At 42.9% G+C, this 26,794-nt stretch overlaps 1 protein-coding gene across 2 annotated transcripts in view; it reads right to left on the reverse strand.

The window, feature by feature from the left end:
* The window catches only part of MDN1 (midasin AAA ATPase 1), a 943,760-nt gene that overhangs the window by 554,248 nt on the left and 362,718 nt on the right, over positions 1-26,794 (reverse strand). For both annotated transcript variants that reach the window (XM_033936734.1, XM_033936735.1), the window contains exons 30-34: positions 14,603-14,741; positions 14,297-14,427; positions 12,424-12,568; positions 12,053-12,182; positions 1,167-1,409 (exon numbers count right to left, since the gene is read on the reverse strand). In XM_033936734.1, the coding sequence (XP_033792625.1) occupies positions 1,167-1,409; positions 12,053-12,182; positions 12,424-12,568; positions 14,297-14,427; positions 14,603-14,741 (788 nt within the window). The remainder of the gene's footprint in view (positions 1-1,166; positions 1,410-12,052; positions 12,183-12,423; positions 12,569-14,296; positions 14,428-14,602; positions 14,742-26,794) is intronic.

Consider the following 26,794-nt stretch of genomic DNA (forward strand, 5'->3'; position numbering starts at 1 on the left):
TTGCGCTATATGTTAAAGAGGGAATTGAATCAAACAAAATAAACATTCTGCATGGCATAGATAGTGTGGAATCTGTTTGGATAGAAATTCCATATGTGAAGGGACAGAATATAAAGGTAGGGTTATACTACAGTTCCCCAGGACAGAATGAGCAGCCAGATGAAGAAATGTTTTCAGAAAACAGGAAAGCTGGCAGCAGTATAATAATGGGCGATTTCAATTAAAATTCTCCGGGACCTCCAGCAGCAGTCTCATGAGGTTCCCAGCAGCCTTTATTGCGGAGGAAGAATGGGCAGGAGCGAGTGGGAATTGCATCTGCCCCAACACGCCGTTAGATCACCAGGAGATCGCAGTACACCTGGGGGTGGGGGTGGGGGGGAATAATCAGTCTCGCTTGCTAGGGAGGGAAGGCATGCTAGCTGATGTTCTGGTGGTGCATAGACAGAGGTGCGGGTATGGGTGCTCTTCTTGCTTGCGAAGGAGAAGTAGCTGATGTTCTGGTGCGGGTTGGGGCATGGGGTGGGGTTGCAGGCATTAGTTTTGCTTGGGAGGCAGGGAAGGAGCACTAGCTGACATTCCAGTGGGACACAGGCGGGGTTGCAGGCATGGGTGTTTCACTTGGGAGGCAGGGAACACTAACTGACGTTCCATGGGCGGGATGTGGGCATGCCCTTATCGCAGCAGTAAGTCTGCCAGTTCAGGGGAGGCTTGCAGTGGTGGTAGAGGGGTAATTCTACTAGGAGGGAGAGTGGTAGGGCATCACAAGGGAGGAATGGTAGAATATAAACTCTCAGTTTATATTCGGATAGGTTTAAATTTGAGTGTATACAGTATATGTATTTACAGAATAGCTCTTACACAGAATTATGTGTGTCATACTTTCACATGTATATGCTATTTTAATCATTTACACATGTAACTAGCAAATAAATGTTAGGACCTACATTATAGAACTAATGTGTGTACTGCACTAAGCAAGGCCTGACTAACCATGCCTTGCAACATGAATATTTAGATATTCATGCTGGTCTTTCTCCTTTTTGCAAAAATCTTAAAAACAGAGCCCCGGTGCTAGTCTACAACTCAGCATCAGGTAGTGGTGACGTATACAAGGCACACTGATTAGACAACATTGCATACTACCAATCAGAAAGCAAAAAACATACCTGATCCTATTCCATCAATATACACCAGACAGGCTGCATGTACAAAAGATGTCATGGTGCAGAATGGGGTCCTACGATGCCCAGCCATCTCTGCATCCTCTTCTTCTGCTTCATCCTCTGCCATGACATTCATGAAATTAACCCAAGATAGGATATCCCGGACGCTTAGGATACAGCGGCACCCAAAGTCTTGATTGAACAGCCATTCAATGAAGTCCATCATGAGCTCAGCAATGTCTTCTCCTAGAAAAGATAAGAAGAAGAATGGGATACAGAAGATGTTAATATGTGAGAATTTATGGGACTGGCTGAAGTCAAGTCTAAAATTGCTGTTATTTTTTCCACAGCACTGGAAACAAGTTTATTGTATTTGCGGATCCACAAAACCAGTAAGAACTTGCAGTCAAACTGCTTGGAAATTTATTATTAGTTTTACAGCAGGAAACCAGAAAAACTGTGTACTGTGCATCACAAATCAGATCTGGACCTAAGAACCCAAATAGTATTGAAAACAAAGCAAAAGACAAAAATATTGTCATGTACCGTCCTCAGCACTAAGGACTAACCCTGTGGAGACTGAGTTAAGAAATAATGCTATAGGCTGGTACAGGCCTGAAGGCTCCTAGGAGAAGCAAGGTATTCAGAGGCATGAGAGAGAGAATTCGATGAGGACAATTTCAAAGCCCCCTTTGCATGAAAGCCTTGGAGGATAATTTATGAGAGGGTATACCTGCAATGCAACCTAGCTAGGGACCAAAAGATAAGGAAACCACAGATGCTAGAGCAAAATAACAATTAATTGCAGAACTTGTAACAGTGAAAGAAGACAGATAATTCTCCCTGAATGTTACAAGTATAAGAAAAAAGCTATTTAAAACAAAGAGGGAAGGGATTTCTTTGAGTAGGGCAAGCAGAAGCTGGAGCAGTTTCTTTTGTATGGTTCTATTCCCTTATGAAATATTGGTTGGGTTGGTTTCTTTTTAAATGTTATATGGATTTTGATTGATTATAAATGCATATATCTATAATAATAAAACGCTAAGCACGCATGCGCACTCTTAACGCCGTGTTGCCTGATCTGTAGTTCCGTGGCCGGCAGGGTGCGCATGTGCGCTTACCACGCATCTCTCTGTCTCGCAGCGGGCTTGCCGGCTCCAGCCAGACTAAGTTCATTTTTTTTGTTCAAAGCCCCCGCCGCGGCTCCTCTATCGAGCCTCACCAGAGTCGGAGAAGACTTCAGACTCTGGCGGAGATCTAGAGAGGAGACGCAGCATCGGCTTTAAACTAAAAAATTAACTTTGGCTGGCCGGAGCCGGCAAGCCCGCTGCGAGACAAAGACATGATGTCATCAGGGACGTGCCAGAGTAAATAAGGCAAGTAGAAGGCCCCGAAGCAGCGTGTGTAGAGTGCTGCACATGCTGCTGGAATCGGCAGGTTTGTCGGGACCGCGGGAAGGAAGGGGGCAGTAAGGGAGCCGGCCAGACCGCAGGAAGAGAAAGGGGAGGTAGGGGAAACGCTGCTGCTGCACAGGGAAGTGGTGTGGGGGGAGGGAAATGGAGGGGTAGGGAATGCTGCTGCTGCACAGGGAAATGGAGGGGGAGGGAATACTGCTGTGACTGCTGCACAGGGAAGTGGGGGGAGAGAAATACTGCTGCATAGGAGGCAGGGAGAGAGACAGATAGATAGAAAGAAAGACAGACAGCGGGAGGAAGGGAAGAAAGAAAAGAAGAAAGACACAGGGGCAGGGAGAGACACAGAAAGACAGACAGACAAAGGGGGCCAAGGAGAGAGACAGACAGAAAGAAAGACAGCGGGAGGGAAAGAGAGAGACAGAAATAAAGACAGACAGACATATATTCTAGCACCCGTTAATGTAATGGGTTAAAATACTAGTGATTTATATTATTTGTTGGGTTTTTTTGTGTTTGTTTTTTTTTTTTTTTTCATTATTTTTTTTTTTCAAATTTTACATAAAGTGTACAAAATATTAAAATACAATTGATAAATACATAGTATCACTTTTATATCTAATACATTATATATCTAAATTTGATTTTCCCCCTCTCCCTCCCCCCACCCTTTTATTACTTTAGTATAATATTTTTAATTTTCAAATTTTACATAAAATGTACAAAATATTAAATTACAATTGATAAATATACAATATCATTTTTATATCTAATAGATCATATTCTAAATATATTTATATCCCCTCTCCCTCCCCCCACCCTTTTATTATTTTTCATTCATACATATTGTATAACATATTATAACATATTATGTAAATATTATTTTCATTATCCCCCCTCTATGTGCGTCATAAAAAAGATACTTAAAAGAAGAAAAGAAGAAGAGAAATCTTAATATTTATTCATTGCAGTATTTTGTCAATGGCCCCCATATTTTTATGAATTTGGTATATGTCCCTCTTTGTATTGCTATTGTTCTTTCCATTTTAAATATGTGACATATTGTATTCCACCAAAATGTATAATTTAGGTTATTATAGTTCTTCCAATTATTGGTTATATGTTGAATGGCAACCCCTGTCATTATTAATAAAAGCTTGTTATTTTCTGGTGAAATTTGACTTTTTTTTCTCATCATCATTCCAAATAATATTGTATCATATGATATTGCAATATGATTTTCCATCAATTTATTAATTTGTGGCCAAATTGAATTCCAAAAAGTTTTAATATAGGGACAATGATACAATAGATGATCTAATGTCCCTGGTTCTAGATTACAGTGCCAGCATTTATTGGACTTAGAACTGTCTAATTTTTGCAAACGTGTAGGGGTCCAAAAAGCTCTATGTAATAAAAAGAACCAAGTTTGTCTCATAGATGCTGACACTGTACATCCCATTCTTGTGTTTTTTTTAATTCTTTATTCATTTTAAAACTGACAAACAAGTGATTAATATTAAAACATTACATTACTTATACCACATTTGGAGCATTGAGATTGGACATCAAATTAATGCATCTCAATGGCCACTAATTTGGTCTTGGAGAATGGGATGTACAGTGTCAGCGTCTATGAGACAAACATGGTTCTTTTTATTACATAGAGCTTTTTGGACCCCTACTCGTTTGCAAAAATTAGACAGTTCTAAGTCTAATAGATGCTGGCACTGTAATCTAGAACCAGGGACATTAGATCATTTATTATATCATTGTCCTTATATTAAAATTTTTTGGAATTCAATTTGGCCACAAATTAATAAATTAATGGAAAATCATATCGCAATATCATATGATACAATTTTATTTGGAACAATGATGAGAAAAAAAAGTCAAATTTCACCAGAAAATAATAAGCTTTTATTAATTATGACAGGGGTTGCCATTCAACATATAACTAACAATTGGAAAAATTACAACAACCTAAATTACACATTTTGGTGGAATACAATATGTCATATTTTTAAAATGGAAAGAACAATAGCAATACAAAAGGGGACATATAATAAATTTATAAAAATATGGGGGCCATTGACAAAATACTGTAATGAATAAATAATATGATGTTTTCTTCTTCTTTTCTTCTTTTAAGGAATTTTTTTTTTTTTTTTATGACACACATAAAGGGGGGGTAAGAAAAATTAATTTATACATAGTATGTTATAATATATTATACAAAATGTAACGTATGAATAAAAGGTAATAAAAGGGTGAGGGGAGGGAAATGGGACAAAAATTGTTTAGATTATATTGTATTAGATATAAAAAAGTTATTGAATATTTATCAATTGTATTCTAATATGTTGTATACTTTTTATAAAAATTTGAAAATTAAAATATTATATTAAAGTAATGAAAGGGAGGGGGGAGGGTGAGGGGGAAAATCAAATTCAGATATATAATGTATTAGATATAAAAGTGATAATATGCATTTATCAATTGTAATTTATTATTATGTACACTTTATGAAAAATTAGAAAATAAAAAATAATGGAAAAAAAAAAAACATTACATTACTAATAAAATATACAGCACTTGACATTCTTATACATATAATCCATTAAAGTAGAAATTATAACCATTTCCCCCCCACCCAACAATTCTTCAATGAAAATTTTCATAATACATACAGAAATCCAATCATTAAATAAAAATATTAATCATCCAATTTCCCCCCTCCCCCCAATAAAATACATTACATTACATTAGTGATTTCTATTCCGCCTGTGCCTTGCGGTTCTAGGCGGATTACAATTAGAAGAGATCTGGACATTACCGAGAGAATTACATAACAACGAAATAAGTGGTTTACATATTGTGGTAGAGGATTACAAATTAGAGGATATCTGGAGTTTTTCCGATAGAATTACTTAGCTAGATTCAGTAATTACAGGAATAAGTGGAGAATAACAATATATTCGGGTAGCAGAAGAAAGTTACCTTACATGAAGGGATAGGATTGTTGGATAGCGATGGGTGATGCTTATTTGGGAATCTAATATTTTTGGCTGGTGAGGTTCGAGGAGTTGACTGATGTATTATTCACGGGGGAGAGAGCGTGTGCGATTAGGGAGGAGCTTAGTAAGTAAGGACGTGTTTTTTGAATAGGAATGTTTTGATTTCTTTTCGAAATACTTTGATGTCTGTTGTATTGATCATCAGATTGGTGATGATGGGGTCAATTTTCGCTGCCTGTGTCGCTAGAAGGCTGTCGTAAAGTTTCTTACGTCGGGTATCTTTATGAGGGGGGAAGGTGAATAGGTTCTGAGTTCTCCTTGATCTGGGTACTCGGTAGCGGTAAAGGCGGTTGTTTAGGTAACTGGGGGCGGTACCGTGGGTTACTTTAAATAGTAGGCAATAGAGTTTGAATTGGGTTCTTGCTTTTATCGGGAGCCAGTGAGAGTCTACATAGGCGGGGGTGATGTGGTCAAAATTTGCTAAGAGAGTAGATGAGTCTGATGGCTGTGTTCTGAACGGTCTGTAGTTGTTTTATCATGTTGTTTGGGCATGGTAGGTAGAGGCTATTGCAGTAATCTAAGGAACTAAGTGTGAGGGATTGTACAATGATCTTGTAGTGTTCCTTGGTAAAGAATTTTCTTATTTTTCTTAGGTTTCGCATGGTGAAGAATGCTTTTTGTATGATTTTGTTTATTTGTGTTTGCATTGTGCAGCATCTGTCTAATTGAATTCCCAGAATTTTGAGAGTGCTCTGTATTGGGTATTTGATTGCGTTTACTTCCAGTTCTGTTAGGGATGGTTTTTGTTCCTTCTCTAGTAGTAGGAATTTGGTTTTCTCCGCATTCAGCTTCAGCTTATGGTTCATCATCCATTTTTCTACGGTTTCCAGTGTTGTTATCAGGCGTCCATTGGAGATGGGGTTTTGGATGTCGAAGGGGAGGAGGATGGTTATGTCATCCGTGTAGTTGAAAGATGTAATGTTTAGGGCGTCTAGGGCTGTGCCTAAGGAAGCTATGAAGAGGTTGAATAGTATGGGCGATAGAGGGGATCCTTGTGGTACTCCGCAGGGGTTTGTCCAAGGTTCGGATAAAAGATCTTTTGACTTGACTCTGTATGATCTTGTTTTAAGGAATCCTTGGAACCAGTTGAGAACTTTACCTGATATTCCTATGGCATCTAGTGTCTGGAGTAGTATGGTATGGTCCACTAAGTCGAATGCGGCTGAAAGATCGAGTTGGATGATCAGTAACTTGTTTCCTTTGCTGAGGTGCTGTCGGGCTATATCTAGTAAAGATACCAGTAGTGTTTCTGTACTGTGATTAGCTCTGAATCCAGATTGAGTTGGATGTAGAATGTGGTGGTCTTCTAGGTAATTGGTGAGATATTGAGCTACTAGACCCTCTATGAGTTTGACGTATAGAGGAATAGAAGCGATTGGTCTGTAATTTGTTGGGTTGTCTATTGGACCTTTAGGGTCTTTTAGTATGGGAGTGATTATGATTTTGCCAAGTTCCGGAGGGAACTGACCTTCCCTGAGGGTGGTTTGCAACCATAGCGTGAGACATGCTTTGAATTTAGTGGACGCTGTAGCTAGTAGATAGGGAGGGCAGTTGTTCAAATCACAAGAAGATTTGCTGTATTTTTTGTACAGTCGTTCAAGGTCTGACCATTGTGTCGTTGGGAAGTTGGACCAGATCGTATCTGCTGAGATGGCTTCGTCTATTGTGGGTTTTATTAGTACCTCTTCTATGATGTTTAGAGCGTTGTTGAATGTGGTTCTGATTGTGATGATTTTATGTTTGAAGTGGTCCGCTAGTTGAGAAGCTGTTGGAGTCTGTGTTCCTTGGGTGGCGAGGAAGGGTTTGGTATCAGTGAGGTTTTTTACAATGCTGAAAAGTTTTTTGGTGTCTGGTTTTTCGGTGCCTATGAGTTTAGAGTAGTAGTCTTTTCGTTTTTCCTTCAGTTTGGTTTTGTATTGTTTGATTTGAGATCTCCATTCTGTTTTATTATGGTCTTGTTTCTGTTTTTTCCAAGTCCTTTCTAATTGTCTGCATTGCCTTTTTAGGTGTAGGAGTTCGGCGTCAAACCATTTGTCTGATGGTCTGCATATTTTGTTTTTAGTGGTGCTAGTTTATTCAAAGTGGATTCACTTGTGTGACGCCAGGTGTTTATGAATTCTTTGGGGTTGTTTAAATCTATTGCTGAGTCTACTGTGTCCCAGAATGTGGTAGGTTCGATTTTCTGTCTGGACTTGAAGCTTGTTATGCTTGGAGAAGGTTTGATGTTATTGTGCTCCCAGTTAATAGTGAAGGTGTACTTGTAGTGGTCGGACCATAAGGTAGGATGCCATGAGCCGTTGGTGATGTGGATGTTTTGTGTGTTGAGGTTGGGAGATGTGTAAGCAGCAATGTCAAGTTGATGGCCCTTTTCATGCGTGGGTTCGGGATTGAGTATCTGATAAGAAAGGGTGTTGAGGAATGAGAGAATATCCGTTACTTGTTTGGAAGTATGGTCTTCTAAGTGGAGATTAATGTCTCATAGGATCAGGTTATGTGTGGAAGAGAGGGAATTCTGGAAGATAAATTCTTCGAGATCTTGTTTAGCGGTGTTCCATTTTCCTGGCGTGACATAGCAGAGAAGGCAGTTCAGAGTTCCTGTGAGGGAGTTGTCCGAGAGTTGGCAGGCTAGAAGGTCTAGGTGGGGGTGGAGTGCTTGGTTAGGACTTTAATGTTGAGGTTGTTTTTTACAATGATTGCTAGACCTCCACCTCTTCTGTTTTTTCTGCATACTAGCTCTAGTTTGTATCCGTTTGGGTAAAATTCAGTAATGCGGGGGTCTGAGTCGGAAGTGAGCCAGGTTTCGGCTAGGAAGAGGCAGCCTAAATTATTTTTGATCAGCCAGTCTTTGATTAGTTCTGTCTTTGGGCTGATAGATCGTATATTCATGTATGCGCATGCTATTGATGTGAATATAGTGGGAGAGTGAGCTGTGAGTGTATTGATAAGTGTTCTAGATGGTGTTTGAAGTGCTTGTCTTGGGTTTTGTTGGTGGTCTTTTTCCCCAGATTGTGGGAATGTTTTCGTTGTTGGATGATGGACAAGGTATCAGGGTTCTGGGGGTTTGGAGTTTCCTATTGGGATGCACCAGTCTGGATGTTGTTGTGAGGATAGGTATGGAATGAGTGTGGTATCCTGCTGTTTTCCATTTATCTATGAATAGGGAGAGCAGTAGTAGGACTAGTACGAGTTTAAGTGTGAGTGTTGCCATTTTTTGTGCGTGGCTAGGGGAGTTAGTTCTGGAGATTTTTTTTTTTTTTTTTTTTGCTATTTTTGCTGTGCGTCGTTGGTGTTTTGGTTTTTTAAATTCGAGGTCTCCTGCTTGCTCAGGAGAGGGGTGGAGCAGTGCTCCCACGCTCCTCTCAACTCGGGCCGATGGTCTCCTCTGTGGCTTTGGCGGCGCGGGCTGGCTCCCGTCGCTGAAGAAGGGACGAGAGAGAAAAAAAGCAAGAAAAAAATAGAAAAAAAGCTGAAAAGTTTCCTCTCCCGGCTGTGGGGGAGGCGGAGAGGGGCTCGTTTGACCCTGCAGGCAGGGCCGATGGTCTCCTCTGTGGCTTTGGCAGCGCGGGCTGGCTCCCGTCGCTGAAGAAGGGACGAGAGAGAAAAAAAGCAAAAAAAAATAGAAAAAAAGCCAAAAAGTTTCCTCTCCCAGCTGTGGGGGAGGCGGAGAGGGGCTCGTTTGACCCTGCAGGCAGGGCCGATGGTCTCCTCTGTGGCTTTGGCGGCGTGGCTGGCTCCCGTCGCTGGTGCTTTCGTTTTTAAGTTCGAGGTCTCCTGCTTGCTCGGGAGAGGGGCGGAGCAGTGCTCCCACGCTCCTCTCAACTCGGGCCGATGGTCTCCTCTGTGGCTTTGGCGGCGCGGGCTGGCTCCCGTCGCTGAAGAAGGGACGAGAGAGAAAAAAAGCAAAAAAAAAATAGAAAAAAAGCCAAAAAAAAATAGAAAAAAAGCCAAAAAGTTTCCTCTCCCGGCTGTGGGGGAGGCAGAGAGGGGCTCGTTTGACCCTGCAGGCAGGGCCGATGGTCTCCTCTGTGGCTTTGGCAGCGCGGGCTGGCTCCCGTCGCTGAAGAAGGGACGAGAGAGAAAAAAAGCAAAAAAAAATAGAAAAAAAGCCAAAAAGTTTCCTCTCCCAGCTGTGGGGGAGGCGGAGAGGGGCTCGTTTGACCCTGCAGGCAGGGCCGATGGTCTCCTCTGTGGCTTTGGCGGCGTGGCTGGCTCCCGTCGCTGGTGCTTTAGTTTTTAAGTTCGAGGTCTCCTGCTTGCTCGGGAGAGGGGCGGAGCAGTGCTCCCACGCTCCTCTCAACTCGGGCCGATGGTCTCCTCTGTGGCTTTGGCGGCGCGGGCTGGCTCCCGTCGCTGAAGAAGGGACGAGAGAGAAAAAAAGCAAAAAAAAAATAGAAAAAAAGCCAAAAAGTTTCCTCTCCCGGCTGTGGGGGAGGCAGAGAGGGGCTCGTTTGACCCTGCAGGCAGGGCCGATGGTCTCCTCTGTGGCTTTGGCAGCGCGGGCTGGCTCCCGTCGCTGAAGAAGGGACGAGAGAGAAAAAAAGCAAAAAAAAATAGAAAAAAAGCCAAAAAGTTTCCTCTCCCAGCTGTGGGGGAGGCGGAGAGGGGCTCATTTGACCCTGCAGGCAGGGCCGATGGTCTCCTCTGTGGCTTTGGTGGCGTGGCTGGCTCCCGTCGCTGGTGCTTTAGTTTTTAAGTTCGAGGTCTCCTGCTTGCTCGGGAGAGGGGCGGAGCAGTGCTCCCACGCTCCTCTCAACTCGGGCCGATGGTCTCCTCTGTGGCTTTGGCGGCGCGGGCTGGCTCCCGTCGCTGAAGAAGGGACGAGAGAGAAAAAAAGCAAAAAAAAAAAAGAAAAAAAGCCAAAAAAAAATAGAAAAAAAGCCAAAAAGTTTCCTCTCCCGGCTGTGGGGGAGGCAGAGAGGGGCTCGTTTGACCCTGCAGGCAGGGCCGATGGTCTCCTCTGTGGCTTTGGCAGCGCGGGCTGGCTCCCGTCGCTGAAGAAGGGACGAGAGAGAAAAAAAGCAAAAAAAAATAGAAAAAAAGCCAAAAAGTTTCCTCTCCCAGCTGTGGGGGAGGCGGAGAGGGGCTCGTTTGACCCTGCAGGCAGGGCCGATGGTCTCCTCTGTGGCTTTGGCGGCGTGGCTGGCTCCCGTCGCTGGTGCTTTAGTTTTTAAGTTCGAGGTCTCCTGCTTGCTCGGGAGAGGGGCGGAGCAGTGCTCCCACGCTCCTCTCAACTCGGGCCGATGGTCTCCTCTGTGGCTTTGGCGGCGCGGGCTGGCTCCCGTCGCTGAAGAAGGGACAAGAGAGAAAAAAAGCAAAAAAAAAATAGAAAAAAAGCCTAAAAGTTTCCTCTCCCAGCTGTGGGGGAGGCAGAGAGGGGCTCGTTTGACCCTGCAGGCAGGGCCGATGGTCTCCTCTGTGGCTTTGGAAAACGATGTTCATTCATTACAATAATTCTCTAATGGCCCCCAGATCTTTATAAAGTTGTTATAATTACCTTTCTGTGATTTATATTATTTGTATAGATACTGTATTGCATTTTTGTTAGCTTTAGAAACTCAATAAAGATTTTTTTTAAAAAGGCTGTTGGATCTCTTTCAATATGGGATTTCAGCAAAAAACAAACAAACAAAAAACCCACAAACAACCCAATCACCCAAAACAACTACTTGGCAACAGACCTTCCGAAAAGCTGTAAAGACCCTCCTCTTTAACTAAAATTCCAACTGCAATCAACCCCATTCACCCCCTAAAATTCCCCCTTCCTCCTGCACTCACTTCTCCATTCTTAACCTATACTTAAGTTGCTGTATAGTCTTTGTATTGTTCAAATGTATTCCACTGTGAATGTTTGCTTGTAACCTGTTCTGAGCTACTGGGAGGACGGGATAGAAATCGAATTAAATAAATAAATACTGTGAAATCAAACTCCTCGTTTTTGCAAAAATAAGGCGAATCTATGATTAGTGCACTGATACTGGTACAGATACATGGTCACAGGAAAGAATAGATAAAAGAAATTAGGATCAACTGAAGGAAGTCCACAAACCCCCCAATCATCTTATCCTCCTATTAATGCTCACTAGAATGGGTTAAAGCTCTAAAAACTTGTATTTTATTGCTCCCACCCAGTTTACATCTGCTTAGAGTCACAAACATGTAAGGATGGTTATCCTGCTGGTCCTTAGGGAACAACAAAATTAAACTGTTTAGCTTAAATGAATCAATATTACAAGATAAAATTGATTTTCAGGTTATTACAGGTTGTACCTATTCCATAGATTCTAAAATAGCTTTCTAGATGCAATTTAAATACAGTATATCTTTTTTTTTTTCAATTAAAATTTCTGTGTCTTAATACTGGAGGCATTTGTGTACATCCAAATTTAGAGCAGAGCCTGACCTTTGTGGTCTGTAGTATCAAAGGAAAGCCCAGGACGTAGATTGTGTTGGATAATTTCAATAAGTTCATCCCGGCAGCTGGTCTGAGGACACCATATCTCAGTAAACCTGTTCCGCAGTGCAGGGGAAAGCTGTAGGTGGGAAAAGGGAATTTACAAATGCCATAAGGTCACAACTAAAACACATACATCAGTAAACAAAAAAGAAAACCAGTTAACACAAGAAAAAAATATCATGAATGGTTCCAACCTAAAAGGAACAGCCCATTTCATCATCATTGTCAAGTATTCTTCCAGATCTCTACTTCCTAGAACCAAATTCACCTGTACCCTTGCCTTGATTAAAAAATAACAAAAAACTGGGAGGGTTTACCTCTTTCTTGCCAAAGTCTCCACCAGGATTCATAGTCGCCAAGATACGGAACTTCTTCCCTGCAGTCAGTACCTCCACTTTCTGCTCCTGTTCTTCTGGGCTGCCCTTTTCAGCAAGCACCAAAGTCTTCTCAACTTCCAGAACACTGCAACACGGCCATACTGCTTAAAAATCTTTTCTGCAACTTCATTATTTAATAAATACATTTCACTGGCATTGCTCCCTCTTCTTTATGACAGGCTATGTAGATAAACATTTTCTTTTAGTGCAAATTTTAATAAGTTCAAATTGAGCGCTAAAAATCAAGTGTAACTCTACAAGTATAATGGAAATAATATCAGGGTTTCCAAAAGGTAAGGTTTTAATAAAAGCAATGTTATTTTAAGCTATTATAGCGCATCCCTTGTTTTAAAAAAACATATCAAATATAAATAATAACATAAGAATAGCCTTACTGGGTCAGACCAATGGTCCATCAAGCCCAGTAGCCCGTTCTCACGGTGGCCAATCCAGGTCACTAGTACCTGCCCAAAACCCAAGATGTAGCAATATCTGTACTTTATCAGAGAACATTGTTAGAATTTAAAAATAAGAAGCACCTATCCTCAAAGAAAAATAAAACGGTGACAAATTTTACCCCTCCCCCGGCTGCAGCAATAACAGCAATTCCTATGAGCGTCAGAGCTGTTACCGCTGCAGCCAGTTCTAAAAACCGCGCTATGGTTTTGTAAAAGGTGAGGTTAGTTAGGTGTTATTTCAGTTTCTGTTACTGAGAAAGACATGGGTGTTATCTGGAGACAGCAGGCAGATATTCTCACAAGTGGGGTGGTGTCATCCACAGGGGAGCATGCAGACCTTGGGGTGGGGGCGGTGAAACCCTGGTGTAGAAGTACACAGAGGGAGGGAAGGGGAGTTCAAAGAGACATGCATATACCGGGCCTAGCGGGGAGAGGGAGGGAAGAAATAATGGGTCTAAAAACAGAGAAGAGGGAGAGGGTTGGTGGACAATGGGATGGAGGGAGGGAAGAACAGAAAGGGAAAGAAGATGGACACAAGGGATGGTGTAGAGGGGGGTATAGAGATACTGGATAGGAGGGTAGTTGGGAAGAGAAAGGGAGAGGTGATGGACCCTGGGGTGGTGGGGAAGGAGGGAGAGATGCTGGATGAAAGGGTAGTTGAGAAAAGGAGAGATTATGGATCTGGGGATGGTGGGAAGGAGGGAGAGATGCTGGATGAAATGGTAGTTGAGAAAAGGAGAGATTTGTGGATCTGGGGATAGTGGGGGGTCCACTGCTGCAGCTATAATCGCATAGCAAGATTAACTCTTTGGTGGGCTTCAGTCATATTAAGTACATTGGATCTTCAATCATTAAATTAATACACCTTAAAGCTCCTAAAAGTGTAGCCCCACTTTTTTATGTATATTTACTGTATGCTATGTACCATTTTATGTATGATTTTACTGTAAGTTGCTGCTAAATTTTGTGTGGGGAATACAGAATCTCTACAGGCAATGGTATGTCTGGTCAGTCCCTACTGCCCGTACCATCTCTTTCTGCCAACAGCTGGCATACCAGGGAAAAGACTGCTATGGGAGCCACTAAATTACTTATCTGAGAAGGCCTTTCAGCACATGCCTAGTTTACCTATGCCTTAATTCTATCATGACTGATCATAGAAAAGAATACTTAAAAGTCCAGACAGCAATCATTACTCATATTGAATCAGCATGTTACTGCAGAGAAAGAAGTTGCTGGCATACTTGGAGCTTAGCTCAGAGAAGGGTTGGGGACAGTGGATGCCATCTGGGACCTGGATGGGAGGGACTCTACAGATGACTTTCAAACCTATCTTACACCAACATACTCCTCACCTGTTGAGTCTCTCTAACACTGAATCATCCGCTAAAGAGATCTCATCCAAGAGAAAAAAGCCATCTTCTCTCATTGCTAAAACCAGGGGCCCATCATGCCATTCAAACAGCCGGGAATTTTCAGACACATCCTGTGTTAGAAAGAAAAATGGCTTTAAGTTGATGTATTCAATCTGTAAGGTTCTACTAATTACCACCAAGTGTTAAAATGCATGTTTTAATTCATAACCATCTTCCAAAACATCCAGTCTATAATTTGAACCACAAAATATATAACCTGTTTTAGACAACTGCACCAAAGTCTACCTTATCCTTGGACCGTTGTCTGATGGGCCGCAACCCTCCCAAGAAATCTGATGTCTCCATGTGCAAGTGACAATTCACTGAATACAAATCTTGATTTGCCAGAGCAGCAAACACCTGGCAGATTGTAGTTTTACCACACCTGCAAGAAGGAGGAAAAAGAAAAATTAATGAAGCACTTACAGACATCAAAATGAGAACTGAAAATTTTCAAAACTTTCTATCACAAGTGTTTCCTAGAGCAGAAAAAAGTAATAATGGGCAAAAACTATATTAAATTCCAGAAAATGCAGAACTGCCACCAAGCATGCTTCATTGTGGGCAACTGTAAAAAAGCAAGTATCAAGGCAAAGTCAGAAGTAACAAATTTGGATTGCTAATGGCAAATTCATCTAAAGTAGGGGTTCTCAACCCAATCTTTGGGACATGCTCAGCCAGTCTGAGTCAGGTTATCCATAATGAATATGCATGATGAGATAAATCTGCATACAAACATACAAATATGATGGCAGATAAAGGCCAAATGGCCCATCCACAGCATCCACTATCTCCTCCTCTCCCTAAGAGATCCCACGTGCCTGTGCCAAGCTTTCTTCAATTCAGAGAGGCAGTGTCTCCACCACCTCTACCGGGAGACTATTTCAAGCATCTATCACTCTTTCTGTAAAAAGTTTCTTAAGTCACTCCTGAGCCTATCACCTCCACTTCATCTCATGTCTTCTCACTCTGAAGTTTCCTTTAAATTGAAAGAGACTGGCTTCATGCATATTTATGCCACATAGGTATTTAAACATCTCAATCATATCTCCCCCTCTCCCATCTTTCCTCCAAAGTATGCATATTGAGATTTTTGAGCTCTCCCTGTACGCCTTATTACATAGACTACCAACCACTTTAGTAAACTTCCTCTGAACCAAATATAGTGCAAAATATAGACAGCAGATATAAATTCTCAAAACTGACACGTTTTGATCACTAAATTCAAAATAAAATCATTTTTCCTACCTTTGCTGTCTGGTGATTTCATGAGTCTCTGGTTGCATTTCCTTCTGTCTGTGTATCCTTTCTTTCATTTCTTTCTTTCTGCACTCAGGCCCAAGAATTGTCCCTTTCTTTTCCCTCCCTCTTTTCTTCCTATGTCCTTAGTGACCCCGGTGCCTCCTTCCCATGTCCTTAGTGTCTCTTCCTGTCTTTAGTGCCCCCAGTGCCTCCTTCCCATGTCCTTAGTGACCCCGGTGCCTTCTTCCCTTGTCCTTAGTGCCCCTTCCTGTCTTTAGTGCCCCCAGTGCCTCCTTCCCATGTCTTTAGTGCCCCCAGTGCCTCCTTCCCATGCCCTTAGTGCCCCCAGTGCCTCCTTCCCATGTCCTTAGTGCCTCTTCCTGTCTTTAGTGCCCCCAGTGCCTCCTTCCCATGTCCTTAGTGCCCCTTCCTGTCTTTAGTGCCCCCAGTGCCTCCTTCCCATGTCTTTAGTGCCCCCAGTGCCTCCTTTTCATGTCCTTAGAGCCCCTTCCTGTCTTTAGTGCCCCAGTGCCTGCTTCCCATGTCTTTAGTTTCCCCAGTGCCTCCTTCCCATGTCCTTAGTGCCCCTTCCTGTCTTTAGTGCCCCCAGTGCCTCCTTCCCATGTCCTTAGTGCCCCCAGTGCCTCCTTCCCATGTCTTTAGTGCCCCCAGTGCCTCCTTCCCATGTCTTTAGTGCCCCCGGTGCCTCCTTCCCATGTCCTTAGTGCCCCCGGTGCCTCCTTCCCATGTCCTTAGTGCCTCTTCCTGTCTTTAGTGCCCCCAGTGCTCCTTCCCATGTCTTTAGTGACCCCAGTGCCTCCTTCCCATGTCCTTAGTGACCCCAGTGCCTCCTTCCCATGTCCTTAGTGCCCCTTCCTGTCTTTAGTGACCCCAGTGCCTCCTTCCCATGTCCTTAGTGACCCCAGTGCCTCCTTCCCATGTCCTTAGTGCCCCTTCCTGTCTTTAGTGCCCCCAGTGCTCCTTCCCATGTCTTTAGTGACCCCAGTGCCTCCTTCCCATGTCCTTAGTGACCCCAGTGCCTCCTTCCTATGTCCTTAGTGCCCCTTCCTGTCTTTAGTGCCCCCAGTGCCTCCTTCCCATGTCTTTAGTGCCCCCAGTGCCTCCTTTCCATGTCCTTAGTGCCCCTTCCTGTCTTTAGTGCCCCCAGTGCCTCCTTCCCATATCTTTAGTGCCCCCAGTGCCTCCTTCCTATGTCCCTCTCACTGCCTTCCACACTTTGTCCCACCCCTACCCCAGAAGCCAGCCTGCCTGCCTGCCTACCTCCTTCCTTCCCTGCCGCGCAAAAGAAAAAAAAAAAGCCTCCTTCCTTCCTTTCCCCGGGTCGGCTGATATCTTACCGCCCTGCTGCTGCTACTGCTAAAGCAGACAGAAGTCTTCTTTCCGACGTCAATTCTGACGTCAGAGAGGACGTTCTGGGCCAGCCAGGCAGCGATTGCTGGCCCAGAATGTCCTCTCCGACGTCAGAATTGACATCGGAATGTCGGCTTTAGCAACAGCAGCAATCTTGCCGGCCCTGCGCAGACCGGCAGAAATTTCCTGCGAACCGGCGGTTGAAGAACAGTTCTCTAAATGAAAGTCTCACCAGAGTTTTATACAGACACATCAATACTTCCTTTTTCTTAAAGGCCATAATACCTCTCCCTATGCACCCTAGCATCCTTCTAGCTTAGAGCTTAAGCTGTTTAAGAACATAAGAATTGCCATACTGGGAAAGACCGAAGGTCCTTCAAGCCCAGTATCCTGTTTCCTACAGTGACCAACCAAGGGCCCAAGTACCTAAGCTAGTTTCTAAGAAGTAAAACAGATTTTATGCTGCTTATCCTACGGAAGTTCTGGCTGCTCCACTAGCTGACTTTTTCAATGCTTCTTTAGAGTTTGGAGTGGTACCGGAGAACTGGAGAAGACATTTTTTAAATATATTAATGATGGGAGAAGTACAGAAGTGGCATTCTGAGATTCAAAGCTGAAAGGGAGGAATATGTAGTAGAAGCTGATAAAGAAGGCTGAATTGCTTAACAAATATTTCTGTTCTGTGTTAATTGGTGAAGCACTGGGAGACAGACCACAGAAGATAAATGCAAATAGGGATAGAAGTGGTAGACCCTAAATGATTTTCAGAGGATTGTATTCATAAAGGAGCTAGCTAAAGATAGACAAAGCGATGGGGCCAGATGGTGTACGTCTGAGGATATTGAAGGAATTTAGGGACAGTCTGGTGGCTCTGCTGGCTGACCTTCAGGAATGGTACTGGAGGAATGGAGAAGGGCGGATGTGGTCCCCCTCCACAAAAGTGGAATTAAGGGAGAAGTGGGGTACTACAGGCCAGTAAGTTTGACTTCTGTGGTAAGTAAATTAAAGGAATCTCTTTTAAAACAGAGAATAATGAAGATCCTTGATTACAAGACTTGAGGCAACATGGGTTCACTAGAGGCAAGGTCTTCTCAGACAAATCTGTTCAATTTCTTTGACTGGGTGACCAAAGAATTGGATAAAGTGCGCTAGATGTGGTATATTTAGATTTTAGCAAAGCCAGTGACAGTGTTCCGCACAGGCGTCTAATAAATAGACAGAGTGCCCTCCGGATTGCACCAAAATGATGGGACTGAGTGAGGAACTGGTTGAATGAAAGACAGAGGGCAGTGGTCAATGGAGATCACTCTGAGGAAAGGGATGTTACCAGTGGTGTGCCTCAAGGTTCAATTATTTGGCCTATTGTTTTTAACATTTTTATAAATGATATTGCTGAAGGGTTGATTGATAAAATCTGCATCTTTGCAAATGACACCAAAACCAGCCATATAGTAGACACTCCTGATGATGTGGATAGCATGGAAGGACCTAGTGAAGCTTGCGAAATGGTCTGAAATTTGGTAGCTAACATTTAATGCTAAGAAATGCAAAATCATGCATTTCGGCTGCAAAAACCTGAGAGAAAGGTACAGTTTAGGCGATGAAGAACTTTTGTGCACGAAAGAGGAGTAAGACTCGAGTGTGATAGTATGAATAAATCATAAGGTAGTCAAAAAGGTTGATAAAGTGATGGCGAAAACTAGAAGGATGCATAGAGAGAAATGGCCAGTAGGAAAAAGGCGGTATTGATGCCCTTGTATAAGACTCCGGTGAGACCACATTTAGGATATTGTGAACAATTCTGGAGACTGCACCTTCTAAGATATCGAAAACCATAGGTTAGTATTTGACTAGGTGACTCTTTAAAAAAAAGTGTTTATCAGTCCCAAAGTTCAATAAAATTATTTTTAAAATGTATAATGTGTGTACACAAATATAAATTTTTTTAAAAAGCCATTTTCACCAGTACAACTATACCTGCTGCTAAGTTCAAACCGAGACACCTAAATATCCAAACTACACAACTGCCTTATGGAAATAAAGAGCTGGATGACTCAAAACAAGCGCCAATTAAATGCCAAAAAACCGAGCTCCTCTGGATATGGAACGACAACCCCACACTTACCCGTCCTTCGATCTCCTAGGAATCCGCCACCCTAACTGCCAAAGACAAGGTATGCAACCTATAGGAATGACTTTCAACTCCAATCTATCAATCTCAGATCATATCTCCCATATGGTATCCACCACATTTTCTGTCAACTCTGAAAAATCTGAAGATATTTTTAGAACCAGACTTCTCACAGCTACTCTAAGCCTTTGTCCTCTCCCGCATAGACTACTTCAACACGCTACTAAACAGTCTCACTTCAAAAATATCTCCATCGATTACAATAAGTACAAAACACCGCCATCCGCTTCCTAAAAAAACCTTCACATAACTGATCCAATCGCCCCAGCACTGCATGCAGCTCACTGTCTACCCTATCAACAAACAATGTGTATTTAAGGGCCTGGTAATGACCTACAAAGTTTTCCACAACATCGTACAACCTATATGGCCTCCAAATTACCACCTTACACCCCAAACCAGCAACTTAGCTCGCAAGAAGAAGAAGAAAAAAAGAAGACTACCCACACTTTCAGGATGCACCCTCTGCCTGGAAAAGATCCTACTGGCACTACCTTCTCATCCACGTTGGGACAAATGACACCGCCAGGAACTCACTGGAGATGATTCAGAAAGACTTTGAGGACCTGTGTGAAAAACTGAAGCAACTGGAAGTGCAGGTGGTCTTCTCCTCCATCCTACCGGTAAGAAACAAAGGAAAAGCCAGAGAAGATCAGATCAAGATGACTAACGAGTGGCTAAGAGGATGGTGCAAGGAGATGAACTTTGGCTTCTTGGACCACGGAGAAGCACTTCAAGGACTGCAGGGACCAGACGGGCTGCACTTAACCAAAAGAGGGAAGAACGTCCTGGGACGACGCCTGGCTCACTTACTCCGGAAAGCTTTAAACCAGGTGAGCCGGGGGAGGGGATCCACTCTCAACTTGAAGGTAAGTAATCGCGCGAAAACTAAAGGGGACATAGGATGGGAGGGAGGTAGAACAAGAGATAGAGACTCAATATCTGAGGTAAGTAATTGAGCCGGTAGAGTGGGGGAACAGAGTGAGAGATGGAGACTCCATCTTGGGGTCAGGGGGGAAAAAATCACATAGATAAGGGAATAGGGGGGGGAAATTATGTGGACACCAAAGGAGACAGAGGCAAAGGCAAAACCGAAAGGGACAAACTATCTCAGATAGAAAGCACACTACGCAAACAGGAAGAATGGACAGCCATATATGCTAACGCCCATAGTTTAGGCAACAAAATACTGGAAACAGAAATGAGGAACGCCGACCTTGATATAGTGGCGGTATCAGAAACATGGTTCTCGGAGTCCCACGGATGGGATGTGGTCATACCAGGATACAACTTACTTCGTCAAGACAGAGAAGGTAAGTCTGGAGGAGGAGTAGCTCTGTACATTAGAGACGACATCAAAGTTACTAAAATCACAGACATCAAGTACTTGGGAGAATCTCTCTGGGTAAACCTCGCCAGGGGCAATAACAAGTGCCTATATCTTGGTGTTGTATATAGACCTCCAAGACAAAAAGAGGAGGCACACGACAAACTAATAGAAGACATCGAGACCATCACACTACGTGGAGACACAGTGCTGGTGGGAGACTTTAATATGCCCATTGTGGACTGGAAGAAACCCTCTGCTACAACCAGCGGCAGCAAGAGACTACTAGCCTCCATGTGTGGAGCACGCCTCAAGCAGATGTTACTGGAACCCACCAGGAACCAGGCAATCCTGGACCTGTTGCTCACCAACTGACACAGTGTCACAGAAGTATCGGTGGGAGACACCTTGGCATCCAGCGACAACATGGTTTGGTTCCACCTCAAAAAAGGAACCACTAGGTCTAATACATTGACCAAGGTCCTAAATTTTAAAGGCACTAACTTTCAAGGCATGGGGGACCACGTCTACAAAATGCTGCAAAACCAAAGCACGACGGACAATGTAGAAGAACTATGGCCGACTCTAAAGTCCACCCTCAATGAAGCGACCAATATATACATAAAAACCGTGATCAAAAGACGCAGAAACTATAGGCCACAGTGGTTCTCCGTGGAGATCTCAGAACTAGTAAAACAAAACAAAAAAAAAGGCCTTCGTTACCTACAAACAATCACAACGACCGGAAGCTAAAGAAACCTATATGGATAAATCCAGAAAAGTTAAAACGTTAGTCAGAGAGGCCAAACTTCGAATGGAAGAAAGCATAGCAAGGCAGGTAAAGAAAGGGGAGAAATCCTTTTTTAAATACATTAGCGACAGGGAGTAGAACACAAGGTGTATTGGGCGCCTAAAGAAACCTGACGGCAACTTTACGGACTCGGACGCAGACAAAGCAGAAATACTCAATAACTACTTCTGCTCAGTCTTCACCTGTGAAGAACCAGAATCCGGTCCTCAGATACAGACAAAGGGTAGTTCGGAGGACCCTTTCCGGGACGTGGAATTTACTGCAAGCGAAGTCTACCAGGAGCTATCAAAATTAAAAGTAAACAAAGCTATGGGCCCGGACAATCTACACCCTAGAGTACTTTGTGAATTGAGTGACATCTTAGCAGAACCGTTAGCTGGGCTCTTCAATCTTTCCTTAAGCAAGGGAAGAGTTCCCCTGGACTGGAAAACTGCCAACGTTATCCCACTCCACAAAAAGGAATGCAGGTCAGAGGCCAAAAACTATAGAACGGTGAGTCTCACATCACTAGTGAGTAAACTCATGGAAAAGTTGATTAAGAACAGACTGGACACGTGAGTCCCTGGACATAGTATATTTAGACTTCAGTAAGGCTTTCGACAGCGTTCCACACCGCTAGGACTAGGAGACACACTAACAGCTTGGGTACAAGACTGGCTTAGCGGCAGAATTCAAAGAGTAATGGTAAACTGTATTCCCTCAAAAACGTCGGAAGTGGCCAGTGGAATGCCATAGGGCTCGGTCTTGAGTCCGATGCTATTTAATATCTTTATAGGGGACCTGACTCAGGGACTTCAAGGCAAAATCACATTATTTGCTGATGACGCTAAACTATGTAACATCGTGGGCAGGGCAAAAGAACCCGACAGCGCAACCAAGCCAAGCGTTATAGAGCAGGACCTACTTCTATTGGAACAATGGTCCAGCACTTGGCAACTAAACTTTAATGCCAAAAAATGCAAAGTAATGCACCTCGGGAGTGGAAATCCATGCAGAACATACACCCTGAACAGTGAAAACTTAACAAGAACTACTTCAGAAAGGGACTTGTGAGTTCTCATCCGAGAAGACATGAAAGCTGCCAATCAGGTGGCGAGAGCTTCAGCAAAGGCTAGACAAATGCTGGGTTGCATCAGAAGGAACTTCATCAGCCGAAAGCCTGAAGTCATACTACCATTATACAGATCCCTGGTGAGACCTCACCTGGAGTACTGTGTCCAGTTTTGGAGGCCTCATTACCAAAAGGATGTGAAGAGAATGGAGTCAATCCAAAGAATGGCCACTAGGATGGTTTCAGGATTTAAAGGCATCCCATACGAAGAACGCTTAACCAGACTGCGCTTATATTCTCTCGAGGAGCACAGAGAAAGGGGGGACATGATAGAAACATTCAAATACATCACGGGTCGCATTGAAGTGGAGGAAGAAATCTTTTTTCTGAAGGGTCCCACATCGACACGAGGGCATCCGTTAAAACTTAAGCGGGGAAGATTCCATGGAGAAACCAGGAAATACTTCTTCACCGAACAGGTGATCATCGATGGAATAGTCTTCCTCGCCAGGTGGTCGAGGCCAGTAGCGTGCTTGACTTCAAGCGTCGATAGGACCAACAGGTGGGGGTACCTCAGAGTTTTGCTTAAAAGATGGATACTTCAGGTGGGGGGGATTGTCTTGAGTAGACTTGTGGGAGGGAGGGTTATTGTGTGGGCAGACTTGTTGGGCCGCCGGCCCTTTTCTGCCATCAAACTCTATGTTTCTATGTTACCTACCACGCCTCTGGAACCAACTACCACCTCATATCAGATCACTAGAAGGACTTCTGAACTTCAGGAAGGCAATAAAAACTTCCTCTAACCTTCTATAAAATAGCTCCAATCTTAATACCACTGACTACGAAACAAGATCAACCATCACTGATACTACCGTGCCCTGTCATACATTGCATACCATGTCATATCTAACACATATTGTCATGCACTGTTATGTACTATCTCGCCGTGCCAGGTACTGTCATGTTCTGTCATTGCTGATACTTCCACACTTTGCCAGACATTCCATGCTATACCACAGCCAGCATATATTTTCAATCACAGGTACTGTACTGCCATGCCGTCACATTCCTGCCATGCTCCTGTATGCATTGTCTACCATACCATGTACAGTCATGCATCCTAATGTACTGCCATGCTCTGTTATGTACTGCCTTACCACGCTTCGTACTGTCAGGAACTATAAAGTACTGTCAAGCTCTATTAGTTACTGCAATATCATACCAAACTGATAACATCACCACCCCATGCAGTATGAGGCCTTGTCCTGTCATATCTTATACACAAAGTTTATGGAGAGAGGTTATCCTCCCCGGGTAGTTAAACGGGCATGGAAAAGAGCCCGTAACTGTCAGCGGGAGTGGCTATTTCATCCCCAACAAAGGGAGAATAGTGGGGCCGTGGTATGTGTATTGCCTTATTCCAATCGAAGTCAAGAAATTAGAAAAATCATTTTGAAACACTGGCCAGTGCTGCAGGTACATGAGAGCTTGAACGACAGCCCTTTATTTGCCCATACCAGGGGCAGGAATTTAGGTCAGATTTTGAAACATCGTGACCCTGTCCAACAGAATAGAGAGGGTCCTCACGTACGTTGTCATCAGTGTGTGTATTGCTCTCATGTCAACACTGACCAAGTGGTAATTCCTCAAACAGGGGGCAAGAAATTCTATTTAAGAACAGGCACCAATTGTTTGTCATCTGCAGTAATATATTGCATTATTTGCCCTTGTAGGCTATATTATATAGGACATACCCGGCGTGCTATTAAAATCCGCATTGCCGAACACTTGTGCAATATAAGATGCAAACGTGTAACTACCCCCCTGGTGAGCCATTGGATTGAGCAACAGCACTCTATTGAGGAATTACAATACACTGTTCTTATGTGTGCTTATAAAGAATCTGGAAACATTACTCAACATCTTCTTTATTTGGAGCAGAAGTTTATATTACAATGGCATACCCTGGCCCCTGCAGGATTGAAAATGCATACCATGGTTGTTATGACTATTGTGTTTACTATTGCTTAATAAAAATAGATTTGAACATAAACAATGATATTGAATGGTTTCAATTATAATCATTCATGATGTCAGGAGTGATGATGTAATAGGTAGCAAAAGGGGAGTGTATTTAAAGCGTGGCCTGCTGGGAAGTTCCTCTTGTCAGCAGTGCGTGTGTGAGCAGTATGGAGTGTTTGTGCCGGTAAGTTGCAGAGAGAGTGTGTACATTGAGTATTTCAAAATGTAGTGTTTATTTAGTTAGTAAGCTGTGTGGTGCAGTGTTGATTTGAGTCATCTTGTAATTGTAGTACCCCTCCTGAAGAAGCCAGCGGGTGAAACCTAGGTTGGGGGGTTGATATTGTGAATAAACGGAGGAGCCCGGAGCAGTTATGTGTACCATCTACACCATTCAAAGTTAAGTTGTTGTGAAATTTATGATTTTATTTCCATTTAAGTTTTATTTTTTGTTATTTAGTCTTTGTTTGGTGGAGGAGACTGTGAACAACTATGATGGTCTCCTTAACAGCTGCCCCGTGAACTTGTTTCACCGGACCTCAGCTGTGGGTCTGAGTGTTCACTTAACCACATCAGCTTTGTGTTGAAATTAGTGCTTGAAGTAAAATAAAGGTGATTAGTACAACAGTGATTTATAAGTATCACCTTGGATAAATATATTCCCTTGCTGTTTTTTGATATCTTAAGTATTGCCATGCTTTTTGACTAATATAAAAACATAAGAATAGCCTTATTGGGTCAGACCGATGGTCCATTTAGCCCAGTAGTGCAGGTCCCACGACAAACTCCCTAGAGGAGAAGGCACTGGCATGGCACACTGGTATTAAAACACTTTAAGAGAACTTAATGAAAGTCAAAGACACCAAAACGAACACAAGATCCTTCTCATCACCCTGGTTCACAAAGAATCTGAGAGAACAAAAAAGAAAAGTCAGGAAAGCAGAAAGAACTTGGTGCAAAACACATAGCACTGTGGACAAATCCACCTAGAAAAACCTTCAGCAAAAGTACAAACCAGCGACACTCAAAATAAAAAAAGGCACATTTCGCTAATCTATTATCCAAGACCCGAGCAGGTAAAAGGCCATCTTCACACTATTTGAAAAACTTTATTCTTCTTCCCAAGAGTCACATTATGCCCAAACAAACTTAGACAACAAATTCCTCTCTGCTTTCTTCCATGATAAAATATCAAAGATATGTGAAATCCTAGACTAAAGAGGCCAAAGCTCTGCCGACCATCCCAAAGGTTATACAACATGACAACACATGCAAGACATAAATCCTAAACAACTTCAAACCAGTTTCCCCACGATGACTTAAAACATATAATAGACTCCCTATACTCTATAACCTCGGTCCTAGACCCATGTCCCCCACTACACTCCTGGCAACCAACGAAGTATTCTTGAAATCCATCTTACCTTTAATAAATTAGTCCCTAGACTCAGGCATAATACCACAGAGCTGGAAATCTGCTGTGGCGAGACCACTCCTTAAAAAAAGCCCACCATGGACCCAGACAATCCAAGCAGCTTTAGACTGATCTCAAACCTCCATTCATCTCAAATATATTAGAAAAGGTAGTGCTCACACAACTATGAGACTTCATGGAACGAAATGCCACCCTCTCCAATTTCCAATCAATCTTCAGAAATCATCACAGCACAGAAACGGTGCTACTAGACACCGTAGATGACTGCTGGAAAATCCTGGATGAGGGAAAAGACACATTGCTGGTACTATTAGACCTAAGTGCAGCCTTCAACACTTTCAACCACTCTCTTCTCCTGTTCAGACTACATACTATATCAGAATGCATGATGTTGCACTGGGATGATTCTCCTCCTTTCTAAATGAAATATTACAGAGTACTACTAGGACCTTCCTTATCTGAACCAAAGCCACTCCAGCTACAGAGTGCCCCAGGGTGCCTTACTATCCCAACTCCTCTTCAACTTCTATAATAGACCAGTATGTTTATTTAAGATTTGATAAACTGCTCCTGACCTATGTATCAAACTAAAATGAAATTAGGTACTTGAGAAAAACTACCCTATCTGTCCCGAAGACTCACAATCTAGCTAAAGTACCTGATAAACTAAAAATAAGTAACAACAACATATAATACATTTCCAAATAGAAAATAGAAATAATGAAATAAGAAAAAAAATTAAAAATAACAGTACTTGACATTGCAGAAAAATACCAAATCAGAATGCACTCATTCGCTGACGACATACAGCTCTACCTCCCCCTAAGCCAACAGACACATAAATCAAAAAACTTCACCGCTGCCTAACTAAAATAAAGAACAAGATGAACGTAAAGCACAGTTACTTACCATAACAGGTGTTATCCAGGGACAGCAGGCAGATATTTTCTACATGTGGGTGACGTCACCTACGGAGCCCCCTAGCGGACGT

The sequence above is a fragment of the Geotrypetes seraphini genome, chromosome 3 (assembly GCF_902459505.1).
Source record: "Geotrypetes seraphini chromosome 3, aGeoSer1.1, whole genome shotgun sequence".
NCBI lineage: Eukaryota > Metazoa > Chordata > Amphibia > Gymnophiona > Dermophiidae > Geotrypetes > Geotrypetes seraphini.